The sequence below is a fragment of the Eulemur rufifrons genome, chromosome 7 (genome assembly GCF_041146395.1).
Source record: "Eulemur rufifrons isolate Redbay chromosome 7, OSU_ERuf_1, whole genome shotgun sequence".
NCBI classification, from domain to species: domain Eukaryota; kingdom Metazoa; phylum Chordata; class Mammalia; order Primates; family Lemuridae; genus Eulemur; species Eulemur rufifrons.
The window spans coordinates 219,771,394-219,788,285 of record NC_090989.1 but is presented as its reverse complement, the minus strand read 5'-3'; the positions used below and the strand labels follow the sequence as shown (position 1 = coordinate 219,788,285).

At 36.4% G+C, this 16,892-nt stretch overlaps 1 protein-coding gene across 3 annotated transcripts in view; it reads left to right on the top strand.

The window, feature by feature from the left end:
* Window positions 1-2,816: 2,816 nt before the first annotated feature.
* LOC138388357 (aldehyde dehydrogenase 1A1-like) overlaps window positions 2,817-16,892 on the top strand; it is a 39,037-nt gene continuing 24,961 nt past the window's right edge. The window contains exons 1-4 of one of the 3 annotated variants that reach the window (XM_069476392.1): window positions 2,817-2,909; window positions 8,446-8,550; window positions 13,878-14,018; window positions 15,910-16,039. In XM_069476392.1, coding sequence (XP_069332493.1) covers window positions 2,844-2,909; window positions 8,446-8,550; window positions 13,878-14,018; window positions 15,910-16,039 — 442 coding nt within the window. In that variant the 5' untranslated portion in view covers window positions 2,817-2,843. The remainder of the gene's footprint in view (window positions 2,910-8,445; window positions 8,551-13,877; window positions 14,019-15,909; window positions 16,040-16,892) is intronic. The other 2 variants (XM_069476390.1, XM_069476391.1) reach the window with 2 other exon arrangements.

Genomic DNA, 16,892 nt, shown 5'->3' with positions numbered 1-16,892 from the left:
AGCCCATGGCAGCTATTTTTATTGCAACACAAATAACTTTTGTTAATGAAGTTGATTTATTTTTCATTTTAATTACTTATGTGGGTGGAAAGTTAGGCTCTTTTGATCTTTTCACTGGCTAGACTTGAATGGAGCTCTGGAGAGGCTCATTGTAAAGTGAGAGAGGAGTTTCAATAATGGTTGAAGTCATAGTGTGTACGTTTCATGGTATAATGCAAGCCCTCACAAAGATCTGGAAGAAGTCATATTCAAGAAGTAAATAAACCGTTATATTTCTTCTCTCTCTCTCTCTCTCTCTCTCTTTATGTGTGTGTGTGTGTTTGAAATTTTGCTTGTCCCTAAGAAGGAAAAGATTAAACATCCTTCATCTATTTCCCTCAAGGTAAAGTACCTGCCTTTCTTCTGCTGCATAACAGAATAAAATTTGCCAATTTTTATTGGCAAACAATAAAAATGCACGACCCTAGGTCCAGTCCTGACGTGCACCTCCTTGGCCTCCATGTTCTCACCAAGGCCATTTTTCCCTCTGTAAAAGAGAGAAGTGGTTTGATAAAACTTTGTACCCATGTAACTGTTCCCAGTAATATCCTATTCCACAAGATAAGTTCTCAGGGCAGGGTGATGCTTACCTCAAAAATATAGATCTCAGGTCCTGTGGTTTCTGGGCAGGAAAAAATGTGGCCTTCACGTGAGATTAGGTTGGAGAGTTACCGATGCATAAATGATTCTAAATAAATATTTGTTGAAATTAAATGGGCAGATGTAGTCACCTATCTCTAAAGCTGCTCCTTTGCCTACATTCAGTAATGACTGGCATAAATGGACTGTTCTTATATAATTATGAAATAAAGCACAATGAAAGCTGAACCTGTAAGGAGTGAGATGACATGGCAAGTGTGTAACGAAGCCTTGAGCTTTCACTGTTTGGCATCAAATAATCCAGTGTTTGAATCCACAAACAATTGTGAAACTGGGAGCACAAGAAAGCATCAAAACACAGATACCTGGGCATCACGGAAGACCCACATCGAAAGTTAGGTAACAGCTGTTGTGTAATTGTGCATTTAACTGAAAACACATTTTTGAAACAGCAAAGAATGATTTTCCAAAAAGGAGAAACTGAGAAAGAGAAAGATAAATGCTGAAGGAACACAGAGGTTTCTCTCTGGTCCTCAAGTGCAAGGTGAGGGGAGTCAAGGATGTTGGCGATGATATTGCCTTAGCATCTGGGGTGTTGGCCTGTGCTCCAAATCTGGACTGCCTCTTGTTTTTTGTAAATGAAATTTCATTGGAAAACACCTACACTCATTAATTTAACTGTTGTCTATAGTTTCTTCTAAGTGGAGTCAAGTAAGTTACAATAAAAACCATCTGGCTCAGGAAGCTGAAAAAATTTATTGTCTGTTCCTTTGCAGAAAAAGTTTGCCAACTCTTGTCTTAGGTGAATAGAAAGTTGTGCTTAAGTGCTTGTCAGGATGACTGTGCACTTAGAGAAGCAGTTGATCCTTGAACCCATTCAGGAATTCTCTTGTGGAGAACAGGGCAGAGAGACTCAACAGGAATAAGAGCCCAGGTTTTGGAGTCAGACTGGTCTGAAATGAAATTCTGGCCTAGCGCTTATTAGATCTGTGACCATAAGCAGATCGCCCTCTCTATGTCTATAAAATATATAATGAAAGTAAAGATAGAGAAAGTAGGGCTCCTGCACCTGATTTGGACAAACTATCCAATCATTCTTAGTTTCTGTATCTAAATCCCATATTCAGGGGAGCTGGCAGTTTTCACTGGACCAAAATTGTTGTTAGTTCTTAACAATCAGAGCATCCAAAGTATTCTATCTTGTTCCTACTGTAACTTTTGCTAGGGCTACATTACAATGAAGTATTGTACTTAAAATGAGAGTAGTACAATTAAAAATGGTCCAGTTTGAATGTTCCCAGCTTGAAACATTAACTTAAGAATTTGAATTATTTGGGAGTCCTGCTTCTATTTATTCTTTGTACAACTGCCTATATTGATAAATACAGATAACTTCCAAAACCAAGATTATTTTCAGTTTATATGAGTTTTAACAGAGGATATTTCCCTATTGCTAATCGTGGTGCCCCTGTGTGACACAGTAAACGCTGAGTTCCCTAAAAGTCCTACTGACTTTTCTGTTCACATAAAGAAATTAAAAATAATTTAGGTCTTCTGAAAGCATGGTAGATAGGTCTACTTACCTAGCACTCAAAATGCACTTGATATGATATTTTAAAGCTAACCTAGGTTACAGTCTAGATAGAGAGCCTTTCTTTCCCAAACAACACTCTGATTTTTCTGGAAGATGGACTGTTTTCCTGACAGCCTTGTCCTGAAGACATCTGGCCAGGGATCTCTCCTCATCAGCTTCTACGGAGAACATGTGCCATTTTAGACTTTTTCAATCCTCAAATTCTCTAAGTCCATCAGAGAACAAAAAGTTATATAGTAGCATATAAAGGATGAAAAGTTAAAAAAATAATAACTCAACTTAGTGGCCAGAGCAGCTGGGCTGCACAGTCTCATCACAGCTTTTGGCTTTGTAAATTCATTCATCTGCAAATAGTGCAGTGTCTCCAGATGCAACTTCAATGCTTGAGAGCTGGTTTCTTAAGGATTCAAGGTTAAAGTCAAAGGCTTCCTGCTCTAGGTGCTACAAATAAGTAGTGTAGTACTCTTTTTTTGCTCTGAGTTTGTTCATCCAATCATATCCCAGTATGCAAATAAACTTTAGCCCTTGCAGATAAAAAGGAACAAATAAAGCCAAGTGCCCTATCAGAACCAAATTGCCTGTCACCTGTATTCCAGGAGCTGAACCAGAAATGTCATCCTCAGGCAAGCCAGACATACCTGCCCCACTCACCAATTTGAAGATTCAGTATACCAAGGTTAGTACAATTTGTATTTGCTGCTTTGACTCGGGTTTGTAAAAACTACATTCACTTAAAGCATGAAAGGTCAATTTAAGTAAACTTGTGAAAGAGCCCTTTGCAAATAGAAAAATAAAAGGCTTGAAAAATCCAGGCCTGGATTTAGTGTTCTGATCAAACAGTGAACTCTAAATCACATCGTTTCTTAAAAGATTTGCAAATGAAACAAATTCTGTTCTGTGTGAAAGGATCTTGTTCCAGGAATCAGTGGACTTTACTACGCAGTTCTATTAACTTCAGTATAACCGGAATGAATCATAAGAGAAGCAGATACTCACTAGAAAAACTTACTGGAAAGAGCCAAACAAGTGGGAAATAATAGAAAACAAGAAAGGAGAAACAGAGCATACTGAAATAGTATCATTTTTTATATGCTTAGTAAAAGGAGTGTTTGCATATGAGGACTTAAGTCTGATAATTAGATGAGGAAGCTCCTGTTTCAAAAAACTTCAAGTGGACTTACATTATTTCTCATATTTGGGGGAAGCAAGCATTCTTATTTACATCTCCAGCCAGGTTTGTTGCTATTGGAAAAAGTGTATAATTGTTAAATGATAAATAATTAGAGAAACAAGAGCAGGGGGCAGGGCCAGACTTCACAATCTGCAGCTCAGAGAAAGAGCACAAGGATCCCGCCTGTGCATTTCTGAGAGTATGTCTGAAGTTGGCCTGTTTCACACTGCTGCCATGTCTGAATGCCTGCCTCCCTGTCAGAGCCAAGTACTCCAAAACAGCCTAAATAAACAAGCAAAACACAGTCTAACCAATCTAATCACTTAAAATTATCTTTAGGGTGTGATACAGAAAGTAAAGTAAGAAATGAACTATTGCAACTCAGGGGAGAGCCATTTTGCTTTCTGAATTAACCAGTGAAAAGCAGAGAGCCTTATAATTTAATGATACAATAACAGTTCCTGCTCCTTTATATTTATTTCCGTACTTGTGACCATGAATGGTTTTGCAATCCTAAGGTCTGTTGCATTTTCATTTTCATAGGCACAACGTATGAGGAAGTTGTTCAGCTCATTGGCTCTTTTCCTTAAGAAAGTGTCAGCAGAGATCAGATTGTGCCTTTAACATGGCTGCCCAGTAGCTAGGAAGTGTGTTAAGGTATAATTTCCACAAAATTTTATTAAAGGGGAAAATGCTTTCCATTTAATTTCATTACAAATGGGAACCTGAAAAATGTGGTGAATCCACACCCTCAAACAATTTGCATTTGGCAAAGGTACGCCCAGAATATTACAAGACTCTCTCTAGTCTCCCTCACTTTCTTACTCCAGGTTTGTCATTCACAGGAAATTTCAATTCAAAGTAGGGACTCACTAGAAAAACTTACTGGAAAGTGTCAAACAAGTGGCAATTATAGAAAACGAAAAGGAAGGAAAAGTATACTGAAATAGCATCTCTTTTTCATATGCTTAATACATTTTTATTTCTCCTATTTTGGTTTTGGTCACTCTCTCGTTTTGTTTTCATTCCTTTGACTGAGTTAAAAAATTTTCCTCCCATCTGTTATTTCCTCCTTCATTTCCTTTTACATTTTTTGACTCTGAGTCCCAACGTTTTGCTTTGCTGCCTTGGGGTTTGGGTTGAAAATAGTTGTCAGTGATCCAGCCTTGGTTTTTATAAATTTTTAACACATCACCTGACTTTGGTTCAGTCTCTCTCTGTCATGATTCATCCCCTGTCTTGTCCTTTTTCCCTCCATTTTCCACTGCCTTTGGTAAGTTTTTAAGGGTCCTAAGGCTGAGTTAAAAGCTCACACACAGCACAATCACTGCCTGCACATTGACACCACCACCCATCACTCCCAATGCTGTGACCCAGGATCTCAGGTTTGGAAATCCACACAGGTGATAGAAAACAGTCACTCTCCCCACCCTCTCTCTCTCTCCCTTGGAAAGTGCTGAAATCCTTCCTGCGTTGAAAGTGTCATCTGTTAAAATCTCTCTGCCACCTAGGAAGTATTGGCTTCTCTTACTGGATCTAGAGATGCTGGCCCATTGCTGCCTTGCAGAGACAGTATGAGTTTAGGGCACCTGATATCTTTTGGAGGGAGTCAGGGGCTCTCCCCTTTAGCCAACCGGCTTCCAAATCTCATATCAACAGAGAATGCGAATAGATTTTTATTTTGCCCACTAGTGAAATCCAACTTAATGCAAACCAGAAATATTTTGATAAAATTGCTTATTTATTTAGAATTGTAGCATTATACCAAATGTATTAAGACATAATAGATTTACTCCGGAAAGGAAATTGTTTTTCAAAATTATGACTTATTCTTGAACAAAAAACTGCATCCAGGAAATAGTCACTTATTTATCAAAGGTAATATGATATATCTCTTAAAACTTGACATAGCTAAAATTGAAAGAGTAAAAATCAGTTTTTAAGTTGTCTCAACATTCCCATTGATTGATTTCCCACATAAAATCACTTGCAATCCAAGAGTATGCATAGGCATCTATAATTTCCAATCAGTATTGTGAACCTAAAATTGACATCTCTATATACATATTATTCAAAAGTATCCTTAGCCCAAAATTCATAATAAGAATATAATTAATTTAATGGTTAAATAGCACCCAGGAATATTTTACTTTTATAGTATCATCCCTTTTCCCCTAAACTTGCTAAGGGCAATCAACAAGTGGAAAATGACATTGTTGCCATGATATAATATTTCTACAGGCCTAAATTAGATTTTATAATTATTGTAACAAACATTCTTTAGTCTAGACTTTCTCCACATAACCATTAAATATAACTATAGGAAGGGTGAATATATAAGAACTTTTGGTCACATAGCCAGAAGGCAAATGCCAAATGTAAAGCTAATAAAGTTAAGACAGAAAAAGGGTAATTAAGGTACTTCCTACCAATACATTCTCCATAGCTAAGGGGAAGAAAAGTGTGGTGCAATACCCGGCCTAACAACCCACAGGGGTGGAGAACCTGTGGCCTTGGGGCTACCTGTGGCCGTCTGGATCCTTGAATATGGCCTTTTGACTGAATCCAAATTTTGCAGAACAGGAATTTGTTCTGTGAAGTTTGCATTCGGTCAAGGGGCCACACTTGGGGATCTGGAGAGTCACATGTGGCCTTGAGCCCATAGGGTCTGAGTTCTTTTTATATGCTGAAAGCCCTCTGTTTGTAGGAGAATATACATAATTCATAATTTGCAAATTGTATTATGGCATCACTCTACTCTAAAACCTTATGACTCCATGATTGGCTATTAAAGTAGTCTGGGTTAATCTCCTGAACTTTGGTTGCTCTACTTCAAATCAATTTTCAGTACTTTAAAATCAGTATTCATAAAACATCCATTTGATGCAGTCATTCCCTTATGTCCAGAATAGAATACAAACTTCTCACTCTGGGGATCAAGCTCCACCACAAATGCACTTTATTTTCATCATCAGACGTTATCTATAATTTGTTTTTGCTGGAAATCTCTGTTCTGTTAGCTGATCTCTTTACTGTGTTACAGAACTTCCCAAGGTTGGTCCCTCCTTTGCTCATTGTTTTTCTTTCCACGAATCCAATCTGGTCCTTCAAAGATGCGCTCTTCCAGCCTGCCTCCCTCTATACCATTTATTGATTAAAACACTGCTTTGGCCACTTTTCTCCACAACCTTTAATTCTTGACTGCTGATCTTGGTATAAACACACTCTCTTCCGAGATTATAGAACCCTGGAGAGCAGTGGTCATGGCTAACTCCTCTCACATTTCCCATAGTACCATCAGTGTCTCAAGTATTTACTCATTATTTCACAAACACTTTTCTGATGGAACAAAAGTGACTAGCCAGGGTTATATAAATGTGAGCACAAGTTCAAACAAAAGTTGGGTTTACAGTGTTCTTATATTAAATGTTAAAACTGAATAATACAGAACAGTTGCTGGTGATTTGGGATCTGCTAGAGCTGACCTCTTCTGTTGCCTGCAGGCTGCCAGATAAACTTGCGTTTTGACCTTAGGTTAATGCTCATTTACAAAACATTCACTGACTTTAATCTGAAGGGGGAGTTTTATGTACAGTTTAGATATAAGATTTTGATGATGAAACTAGATGGTACATACATATTGTAATGAGTCTTTCACTAAAAGAGATTATATAGATTGAAATAAGCTCTAATGTATTGAGAGTTTATTGAGAACTTAAAACCACAAATTATCACACACCTACAGTTAAGAGACTCAGGCAAGAGCTCGAAAGTTTCAGCACAGGCCTAATAGAATGTAAGCAATTCTATATGTTTTTATTTTATTTTTTAGTGAAATTATACTGTAGAAGAGTGGAATTCTGGGTATATCACTGACAGAATGATATTGTGTTCTCTTAATTTAGAGATACAAAGTCTGAGAAGGTAATACAAACTTCAGGGCAGACAGAAGGTAGGACTAGCAAGTGGGAGTAAATCTAATACAAGTTTTGAAAGGCCCATTAAAAAATCTGGGGAAAGTACTGTAATGTATTTAGTTTTTTGTTTAGAGTTTCATGCACTGAGATATAGATATCTAACATTAACACAAAGCAGAACATATAATGGAGTTTAATAGTAGGGTACTAACACAAGAAATAAAGGGATGAAAAGAGAAGAAATACTAGCTTTTGTCAGAAACAGAACACAAAAGAGGTATTTCTTAATTTCACTTTGTCAAATATTTTTCTCTATGGAAAAGTGAATGAGATATCAAAGCTGGCTGCTTAATGAAATGTAAATTCAGTGATGTAAAAGTTGAAACTGAGACTTTTTAAACGACATACACTTTTTAATATTTCTGTTCTTCTATACCTCACACAGAACAAAATTCCGTATTTCCTATAGTTCTGCCTTTCTCTAGATGCATGTCTTAGGTATCACTAAGAAATGTAGCGCCTGATTTCACTTGAGGATAAATAAATTATTAGGAAATCTTTTGAAAAGGAGAATGAAACTCCTATGCTTTTAAAAAGCCAGTGGAATCATGTCACTAGCTAAATTTTTCTGAGCAAACTTCTTTTAAAATCCTTTATTTTAGCATAATTATTTTACTAGCGTTAAAACAGTCAGATAAAAGATTAGAAAGTAGTCACTTGTGATATCAAATCACCAGTAGCCAAAAATGAGGATGTTGAGAAACTGAAGTGGAAAATAGAATCATTTTTTTTTAAAGATCAAGCCCACTAAAGCCTCCACTCTTGCCTCAAATTCATGGCTATTTTAGGTAAAATCTTTCATTTCTAGATTGTCTCCTCCAGTATGTAATTTCTAGGGTTGAAATGAATGTATATCTTTATAAAACTTAAAATCACTTTGTATTTTATTTTAGAGAGAGTATGTGTGTGTGCGTTCATGCACAGAATGTCTTAAGCAGCCAATAAATTTTGAAAGATGAAGGGATATGCATCATTTAGGCATTGTGTAATGCTTTAAGTTTATAAAAATTTCCAACCTTTCCTGCATATTTAAATACCTTTGTACCTACTTTCCATCCCTACAGATCTTCATAAACAATGAATGGCATGGTTCAGTGAGTGGCAAGAAATTTCCTGTCCTTAATCCTGCAACTGAGGAGATAATCTGCCATGTAGAAGAAGGAGATAAGGTGAGTTTTTAAATACTATTTCCATTTTTATACCAGGTTTCTTGGTTTCTTGCCATGCTGAGCTCCCAAACCCCATTGCAAATTCAAGAGACATGTCACGAAAATATGGCTTCTGATGCAGGCTGGGGAACTTTTTTCTAGGTTGTTCTTGGTACATAAAGACACTCAGTAGTCATGTCGTGATGATGATGAGCCTGTGCTTCTGGGTGTCTTGGTGAGGTTTTCATACTATTTTTTCTTGCTTGATTTTAAACTGAAATAGTGTCTAGATTTATTATACAGGCTGCCTAAGAAGAGATTAATCATAGGTTTGAAAAGGAGAGAAATCCTTTATTAACATAAAATTGTTCATTTTAGGTTGCTAGATAAAACTAAGAAGTTAACATAGAACTCAAAGAACAATAAATTAACAAGTTATCTCATTAAAAATCATTGAGTTAATATTAATATTAATATTAATATTTTTGATGTTTTAGTTCTGGAGCCTTGAACATTTAGCTTTGCCACTGGAATTAGTTTTATCAGTAAAACAAGTCTCTGCTCCTGAATTTCCAGTTGAAACCTTGTCAGGTAGTCTGAGGACTTTTCTTGGCACAGTTTGCAGAATTTACCTTCTTCCTAATGTGCAGTAAGGGAAAGCTGATGCTCATACTAGTAGCCTTAGAAATCTTTGCCACTGACATGCTCGGTGCTCACTGAGCCTTAGCACTGCTCAGACAAGCAATCAAGGATGCTCAGTAACATCTAGCAAAGCTTCACACCAGGTCAAGATGCTGACTGAGGTATCTGGACATTTGATCACTGAAACTCAATTGTTCATGATACAAACTGTTCATGGTGAGCTGCTGTTTGCTTACCAACCAGCACTCGCCTATTCTTTTTGGAATTATTCAAAACATTTGTTTCCATATAAGCATTGATGTTCTTGCAACTTTGCTGGCAAATGTATAGTAAACTCTGATAACATTGCTTAATGAAAGGTACAAATCAAGCAAATTACAGTCACAGTAAACTCGATATTCTGGAACTGACTCTTTAGATAATGAGCCAAGAGGTTTTAGGGATTTAGTTTAGAAGTAGAATGGTGCTCACAATGGGCTATGTACCTCCTTTCAGTGGCATTATAAAGACTGGAGGAGGGGCCAGAACAAATGGAGGTTACAAAGCAAAGCACAGATGTGGGTGGGAACTGTTTTCTTTTCACTTCAGTGGCTCTTTTAGGCTCTATTGACTAATCCTGAAAACTGCTTTTAATACTAAAGCATGACCCAGCAAATAATTGGTGGGGATAAAAGTAAATGTCCATTAAAGTAAGTGCCTGTGACAGGTGTAAAAGTAGAACTGGTCTGATGACTATTTTCTGCATCTCTGAGTGAATCTGGTGTGGAGATGGACCACGTGGGAGTGATTGAAGAGTTCAGTTCTCCCTTAACTGTGCTCAGCAGCCATTTGATATCTCAGCAACATTTGAACTGTCTTCGTACATTCAGCCTGTGGCCCTTTCCTCTAGAAAGGAACATTCTAAATGCCATCAGCAAAAGTTTTATTAATGGTGGCAAATCTGAGTTTATGTGCCAAATTGTTTTCTGGTTAATTCAAAAATTATATCTCTGATAATGTCAGTCCTGGAATAAAAATCCAAGAAATGCTAGTTTTGGAATTATAAAAGAAAATAACCCTGATGCCTAAGTAATTAAAAAAAAAAAAAAAAACAACAAAAACCCTGATGCCTAAGTATTTTGAATAATGTAAAAATTTTTGTTATATAATGAACGCTATTGAAATATTTATTATATAAATGTCATAGAAGATGCATCCTTATATAAAATCGGTGTAACTTGGAAACTTTTTAAGATAGGTAACAAATTATTGAATATTTATTGACTGCCTATTGTAGGCCCTGAATAGTAAGACATATCATAGCTTATAATACAGATAGTAGTAAATATTCAAAGGATTTCATTATTAAGGCAGTCTTACAGAGCTATAAGAACTAGACTTTAGAGTCAGATATAGATTAAATTTTGGTTCTACTACCTGCTGGATTTCATGTCTGAGCCATAGTCTACTCACCTGAAAACCAAAGTCAGTGATGCTTAACTATAGCAGTACTGGTGGGACTGTAAAGGACTTACCTTGTGCCTGCAGCTTAGTAGGCTCTTGACTAGTAGCTATCAACAAGCTGGATTAGTCTGGTGAGGGTTTAGGTAGATTGATATTTGAGCTGGGTGTTAAAGAATATATAAGATTTTTAAAGTAAAGTGGTGTACTGGTAGAACATTCTAGGTAAGGAAAGTTACAGGAGCAAAGGTGAGAAGGAGTTGGGTAAGATAGAGTAGGAAAAATGTGAACACTAAGTTTGAGGGGGTGAGGTGAAGCCCAACAATGTTGGACCCTGAGAACCAGGCGGAGGAGTTTGGCCTTCAGACTGCAGATAAAATGAAACAGTAGTAAATGTTTGAAAGAGAAAGTAATAAGATAAAAGTACTTAAAGGTTAGCCTGGTAGCAACAGGCAAGACAATTCAGGGAGAAAAGAGAATGAACTTGGGAAGGCTATTGACAATATGAAATGAGAAGGGCCTAAATAGTGCAGGACAGTGAAAATGGAAAGGAAGATTAGAATATACTAGAACTACCAAGAGTTATTGTTAAAGGTTGTTTTGACTGCTAGGACTACAGTAACAATTGCCACAACTTAATCAACACTTAGCATGTCTGTCACACAGAAAATGTGTTTCAAGTGTTACTTTATTTAATCTTCAACACAACCCTGTGAGGTAACCATGTCCCTATTTTAAAGAAAACTGAGCCTTAGAGAAGTCCTGCCACAACATATTTCCCCAGAATATTTTTCACAGTTTATAATAATGTATTGGGGTGATGATTTGGTTGTATGTCTCTCCCATTTGATTGAATATTTCAAAAGGGCCATCTCCTTACTTCATTTTTCTATCATTAGCAGCCTGATGCTAAGAATACTACAGAGTGGAATGTTTATCAATCAAATCTTTAGATGGATGGATGTATAGTCAAATAGCTCAAAGCTTACATAGCTAATAAGGAGAAATCAGAATTCAAATCTGGATTGTTTTGTTCCAAAACTATATATTAATTACCATTATTCTATTTCTGCTCCTGTAAGATAAATATAAGATATAAGAAAAGGAAGGGCATGATCCAAAAGACATAGGCACAAGAACATCTTTATTTATAGCAGCATTCTCTAGGGATGTGTTTTCCATATGGCAGAGTTACTTGTCTTGAAACCAGTTTCTCCATATCTCTTTGGGAGGCCAGGATGCCTATAATGCCCCATATTTGGCTAAGGCTGATGGCAGGACACTGAGCAGAAGATCCAAACAAAAGCTATGTCACACAGATCTGTTTAAAAACAGAGCAGCATATATTTTGTAGGCCATGGAATCCACAGATCATACTGGCAATCTCAGATTCTTATGGTTTGCTTTTCTTTATTTTTTTTTTAATATTCATCTCTGAATTTAACTTGGAAAAATTTAGAACCTATGGCATGAGACAGAGTCCAAATATAAGCAATCAATGTGATTAACTGAATGCCCCAAATATGCACTGTGCGTGTGTGTGTGTGTTCATGTGTGTGTGTGTGTGTGTGTGTGTGTGTATAATTTCTCAGGAAAAGAAAGCAATGAACGTATGTATTTTATTGTATATATTCATTATTCTCTCAAAAGTTAGACAGTGAGATATACCAGTGTATGATATATTATAGTGAAAGAATCTTTGCCTGTAGTCAGTAAGTATCATCACTTGATCATACCAGATTGTACTTCTAAAACATCACTCTTACACCAGATCATCTTAGTTTGGTGATAAATACTATAAAAATTATATTTAATTTGTAGAGTTGTAAGTTTGAGGTTTCTTGATTGAATACGGCCTAAGCCTAAGGAGGGGGATATTATTTTGAGGTCCATGATTCTCTAAGGGGGAAGTGTCATGCTTGGATGGGATTTAGCTTAATTTTGTACAACTTAAAAGAGTGAGGATAATTACCCACTGCCCCCGCTCAGCTCTCAAAGGGAATTATGTCTCCTGCAAAAATTTGCAAGCTACTGCCCTTTGATGTGTCATGATTTATGGAGCACACATAGTTTCATGCAGTGGCCAATCCTATGTGCGAAGAAATATTGAGATAACCTATGCCTTTAAGGTGATTGCAACTGACTTGATGGAGGGAAAAAAGGATATATGAGGTAGTGATGAAAGAAGGAGGTGGTGACTCCTGTAGTAGGTATATTCTGTGGAGTGCAGAAGAGGTCTGAACAAAGATCTGCAGGGGAATGGGCAGGGCAACATTTGTAACTGAGGTAGATTAAGAAAGAACCAGAGGAGATACCTGGTATAGAAAAATGCAGAATAGTAGAAAGAGCTTGCATGAAGACAATAGGAGAGTGGAGTCAAAGAGGCTAGACCGAGTGTGGAATCACTTTACTATTTGTCTTTTGCTGGAATGAATGTCGTTTGAAGTAGCGCATTATTAATAAGAAAATGACTTCTTTACCTATTTAATGTTTAAAAATTTCTTTGTACCCCGATGGGAAACAGGGGAGCTGCCCCCTGCAGACTCTTCCATATACCAGATCTACTTCCTCTATGCCTTTTCCCTCTGCACAAAAGGAATGAGCACATGTTTATAACATTTATTCTTCAAGAGCAAAGAAAAGTTCTTATTCCCCTCTAATAGGCCCTTCATGAGAATGGACAGGCTGTAGAGAATCAACAGAGATCAAAGAAGATATTCACTACTTTGGATCTTAAACTTAGCCTGGAACTCCTACAACCCAGTCACCAAGGGCGTGTAATGTGTGGTGAGAGCAAGCAAAGGGTTTACAGTGAGACCAGCTCTGTTTAAAACTCACTTCAGCTGCTCTTAGTTATTGACCTTGGGTAAAGCTCCTCTCTCTTTGCTTGAATTTCTTCATCTGTAAAATGGGGAACATGTCTGTCCCATTAAATGACTGAGAATTAAATGAGTTAATATGTGTATAGTTATTAGAACATTGCTTGAGATATGGCAAGCATGCAAATGATAGCAATTATTACTACAATATTTATATTCTAGGAAATCAAGCATCTGCGAGATGTGTGGAGCTGGTCATTCTAAAGATCATTCAGCAAGTGTAACTGCAATATGGTGTAGTTGAGTGTGCACAGTGCTAGACTTTAGGCTATTGGAGACACAGTGCCTGCTTGTCAAGAGCTTCAGTCTATTTCGTTGGGTTATTGCCATTGGACTTGCTGATCCAGTACATTCAGCCTACTGAATTAAATTCCCTTTGACTCACAGGAGGATGTTGACAAAGCAGTGAAGGCCGCAAGACAGGCTTTTCAGATCGGTTCTCCATGGCGTACTATGGATGCTTCAGCAAGGGGACGACTATTATTCAAGCTGGCTGATTTAATCGAAAGAGATCGTCTCTTGCTGGCAGTGAGTATTAACCAAACTGGATAGGTAGATAGAGCTCTTAAAAGCATTCATTGTTTGAATTGGCAAGTTCTTTTGGTTTTAGTGATCACTACATGCTCTCTACAAGCAAAATAAAAAGACTTTATCTCCAAGCTCTTGTGTAGGACTCTGACCATTGAGTGTATTCTCAAATATTAATCTGTACTCCAGTTCTGGGTGATGTTAATTTCTGCTCCCATAATAGATTCTACAGTCTAAACATTGTCAAACCCCAAGTTAAACCAAATTAAAGAAATTTCTTTCCTTTACAACTTCTTCTCAAATCCTTTAACAAGGTCAGATGCAGTTTGAATCTTATGGAATGAGGTACTGGGTTTCTTAAATACTAGACTAGTGAACACTTTTAGGTGAAAACATATCATTTGTTAAAGGTGCCCAAAATATTTCTCTAAAATAAATCTCATTTCTTTTTAGAGAAATGTATATCCAATAGCCCACCAAGATATTTAATAAATGGCTAATTTTTCTCTCCCTGAAATATCTGTTCACAATTGTCATAATTAAATGATGTTCTTTTTACAGCTGAAAAAGGCAAAGATTAAAGAAAAAAAATCCAATCATTGATGTGTTAATAAAAATTGTTTTCAATTTTTTTTTTAATTTATATTTTAGCAGTTAGATAAGTCAGTGGGTGATATCATTGTGGAGGATATTTCCTTGTTTTTGTCTTCTCAGTTGTGCGTTATAATGAAGCCAATTTAACCCAAACCAATACCAAGATCAGATTCCATAGTACATTTTTATTACCTTTAGAATCTTAAAGTGGCAGTTACAGAGAAGCTTGCTTAAAAAAAAAAAAAAAAATTAGCATTTATAGTTAATGAAAGAACCGTTTATTACTCAATTGGTGATTCAGCATAATTCAAAATATGCAAAAACATGAAGCCAGAAGCTATGTACAATAAAACTATATAAACCAAAATGTCCTGTAGGAAGAAAGCAGAATTTGTTTAAACATGGTTTCTCTCATTCATCTGATCTATTGACTGCCTGTCAGCATAAGGTCCTATGGGAGAAAAGATACAGTCATAAAAAAAATCGTGTTAGACTAAATTTTGAGATGTTAGACAGTGTAACACAGAGACAGGACACCTTTAACAGTTTATTACCTGGATATTCCTGCCAGATAATCACTCCAGCAGAACATTATATCCCCAAAAGTTCTTTAAAGTTCTGCTTAAGAAGAGAAGGAAAAGAGGAGATAGGTCATCCTATAATGGTTAGGGCACTAGACAAGAAAATGTTGAATTTTATAGACCATTCAAATGATAATTATGATAATAAGGGCAAAACTGGGAGTTTCATAATTAAAAATTCTCCTGAGGAAAATTATAAATGAAAATTTCAGGTGTTACTTAAGTTTGTATGAATAGATTGCCTATAGCCAAATGGAATGCAAAAATTAAAAATGATTATTGAGGCATCATTAATAGTCACTGACACTAAATTGTCACATAGAGTTGGATTACACAGTAAGTGAAATCTGGTTGAAACTCTGATCTGACTGAAACTGGATACCATTGTCACCTGCTGTGTATACATCAAATTGTGACTGATTCCTAGAAAGTTTGTTAGCTGGAGGACATTCCAAATGAGATTAAAAAGCCCTAGTCTTTAGAAACCAGAATCTCACAATCCTTTGTACCCAGATCTTGCTATGTGACCTGAAGCAAGTCATTTTAACTCTTTTTTTTAGCCTCTTTTTAAAAAAGAGGATGTTAGACAAGATGACTTAAGATTTCTTCTATTTTCAAAATTTTCTAGCACATGATTATTCAAAATATTGACTATATGTATTTTTAATGTAAAACTTTTATGACATTTTAGATTTGGAATTTGATCTGTTTTTCAGACAATGGAGGCAATGAATGCTGGAAAAATATTTTCCAATGCATATCTGATGGATGTATCAGGCGCCATAAGAGCATTACAGTACTGTGCAGGCTGGGCTGACAAGATCCAGGGCCGTACAATACCAGCTGGTGAGTAGCTTTGGGAAACCCCTAGGGGTGGGAGTAGCAGTGAGGAGATTACTATAGAGCTGAATAATTTTAAACTCTCCCTTTTAAAGATGTCTACCACATAAAGAAAAATTGTTTTCCCCTAGACTTTGAGACAACACAGCTCTGAACCTGGAAGTTCTGTTAAGATTCATCAAATGCCTTTTTTATTTTTTTTTCTTTGTTGACAAGAAGACTCAGATCCAAGAAACCTTGGATATGAGCTCTAACAAATGGCTTTTAAAATTGTTTCAGCATAATCATGCAGAAGATAACACTATGCATATTTTAGAAAATACTAACGTAAGAACATTCTTATGGCCACAATTACTGATTTTATGCAATTGTCTCTCTAAGGGCTCAACCAAACTTTTTAAAGTTGGCCTCAGAAGTTATTTCTTTGGGTTTTATTCCAATGGTGACATTTTTACCCTTTCTATAATGTAATTATTTATGCCTCTTTGCATGTCCAGTATGAGTTAGTTATGATCATCTGTGCCTGGTCAAATGCAATATAATTAGACCAGACTAATTAAACAAACTAATTCACATTGATTTGTTTCAAATAGCTTCAAAGCAAGAAGGAACTGTGTTTATAGCCCGAGTTAAGGATTCCTGTGCGTGAAGATGTATGTATATAGTGGAGTATGTACAAAATTGGGTAGAAATATGAAAAACATTTTGTATAAAATATGAAAAAGCATCACTGTGCGAAACACTATTGGTAGAATTTAATTCATGTAAACGTATTGACTTGAGGAATACAACACCCCAGAACTGGCCTTGATGTGCATTTCCAATCTACTTGGAACATCCGATAGGTCAGAAGTGGTAA